The following is a 1,460-nucleotide window of genomic DNA, read 5'->3' on the forward strand; positions in this document are numbered from 1 at the left end:
ACACTTTTTTTTGGGGGGGGAGGGTAGATTTCATCAGAACAATTGTCTAGAGGTCAAGGGTTTAAACAATACCTGAATTTCTTCTCCTGAACCTTGAATTTCTTTCCTGGCCTTGAACCCTTTGAACCCTGCCTGGATTTTAATGGCTGCCTGCTCTACTTCCGGGTCGTTGAGATCAATGTCGACTTCCTCTGTCTCGCCTTCTTCGCCGTCTCTGCGTGTGTGTGTGTGTGTGTGTGTGTGTGTGTGTGTGTGTGTGTGTGTGTGTGTGTGTGTGTGTGTGTGTGTGGGTGGGGGGAGGGGGGGAGCAGATGGAAACGTGGGTTACTGGGATGAAAACATACGTTACCGAGATGGAAACATGGGATCTCGTGATAAAAAACACAAATTATCTTGATGCAAACATAGGTTATAGTTATGGAAATAAAGATCATCTTGATGAAAACATGGGCAATATAGATGAGAAATTAAGTTATCCTGGTGAAAACATAAGTCATTGTGATGAAAATGTAGGTTATCGTGAAGAAAATGAAGGTTATCGGGATGAAAATATAGCAGGCTGTCGAGATGACAATATATAATAGGCTATCCTGATGAAATTATGTTATCTTGCTGAAAGCCTGGATTGTCGTGACGGAAACTTAAGTTATCAGGAGGAAACTAATAATATTATGTTTAATGCGTGAGCTTCCAACAGGCCGCTGGTTATCAGCTGTCCCAAACATAGGTGGTATTTTTTTCTGTTTACTCTCGGCTACGTCATGAGACAAAATATGTAGGTGTTTTTACACAATTTATTTCATTTAGGAGTCGGTCCATCAGAGGTACGGCCAGAGAAGATTAGACTTTTTTTAAAGAAGTTACAATTATGGACGGTTGGGGGGAGGAGGGAGGAAGAAGGGGAGGAAGAGAAGGAGGGATAGGAAGAGTAGGATGGGGTAGGATGGGGAAGGACAAGGGGGGGAGGAGGAGGCGAGGAAGGAGAAGGAGGAGTGGGATGAGGGAAGGGCAAACGATTGAGGTAGGGGAGTAAGAGGATTAGAGGAGGTGGGGAAGGGGGTGGAGCAGGGTGTAGGAGGAGAGCTTTGGAGTGGGGAAGAAGTGGGGAAGAAGTGGGGAGGGAAGACAGATGAGGATGAAAAGGAGGGGAAGGAGAAGAAAAGAGAAGCATATCGACCCAATAACGATCATATATAGTGCAGAGAAGAAGCAAAACAGACATTCGGAAACAACAGAGGGAAAGAAAAGCAGGACCTGCAAGTGGCCCACTTCGAATACCCCAGGAGGAGGAGGAGGAGAAGGGGAGACGGATGAGGAGGGGAGGATAATGACCGATCTAGACTGAATGTGATACATTACCACAGGAACAGAGAGGAAGATAAATACCAGCTAATATAATATATACACTCCTACAGGAGAACGAAAACTGGGTGAACCGTGGAGAGAGAGAGAGAGAGAGA

The 1,460-nt window shown here is 45.3% G+C and overlaps 1 protein-coding gene across 1 annotated transcript in view; it reads right to left on the minus strand.

The window, feature by feature from the left end:
• The window catches only part of LOC101862054 (ABC transporter F family member 4), a gene marked incomplete at its 5' end in the record, with an annotated part of 16,731 nt that extends 16,517 nt beyond the window's left edge, over positions 1 to 214 (minus strand). The window contains 1 exon segment of the mRNA XM_013085873.2: positions 73 to 214. Coding sequence (XP_012941327.1) covers positions 73 to 214 — 142 coding nt within the window.
• Between the last annotated feature and the right edge of the window lie 1,246 nt (positions 215 to 1,460).

Source organism: Aplysia californica, unplaced genomic scaffold (genome assembly GCF_000002075.1).
Source record: "Aplysia californica isolate F4 #8 unplaced genomic scaffold, AplCal3.0 scaffold00415, whole genome shotgun sequence".
NCBI lineage: Eukaryota > Metazoa > Mollusca > Gastropoda > Aplysiida > Aplysiidae > Aplysia > Aplysia californica.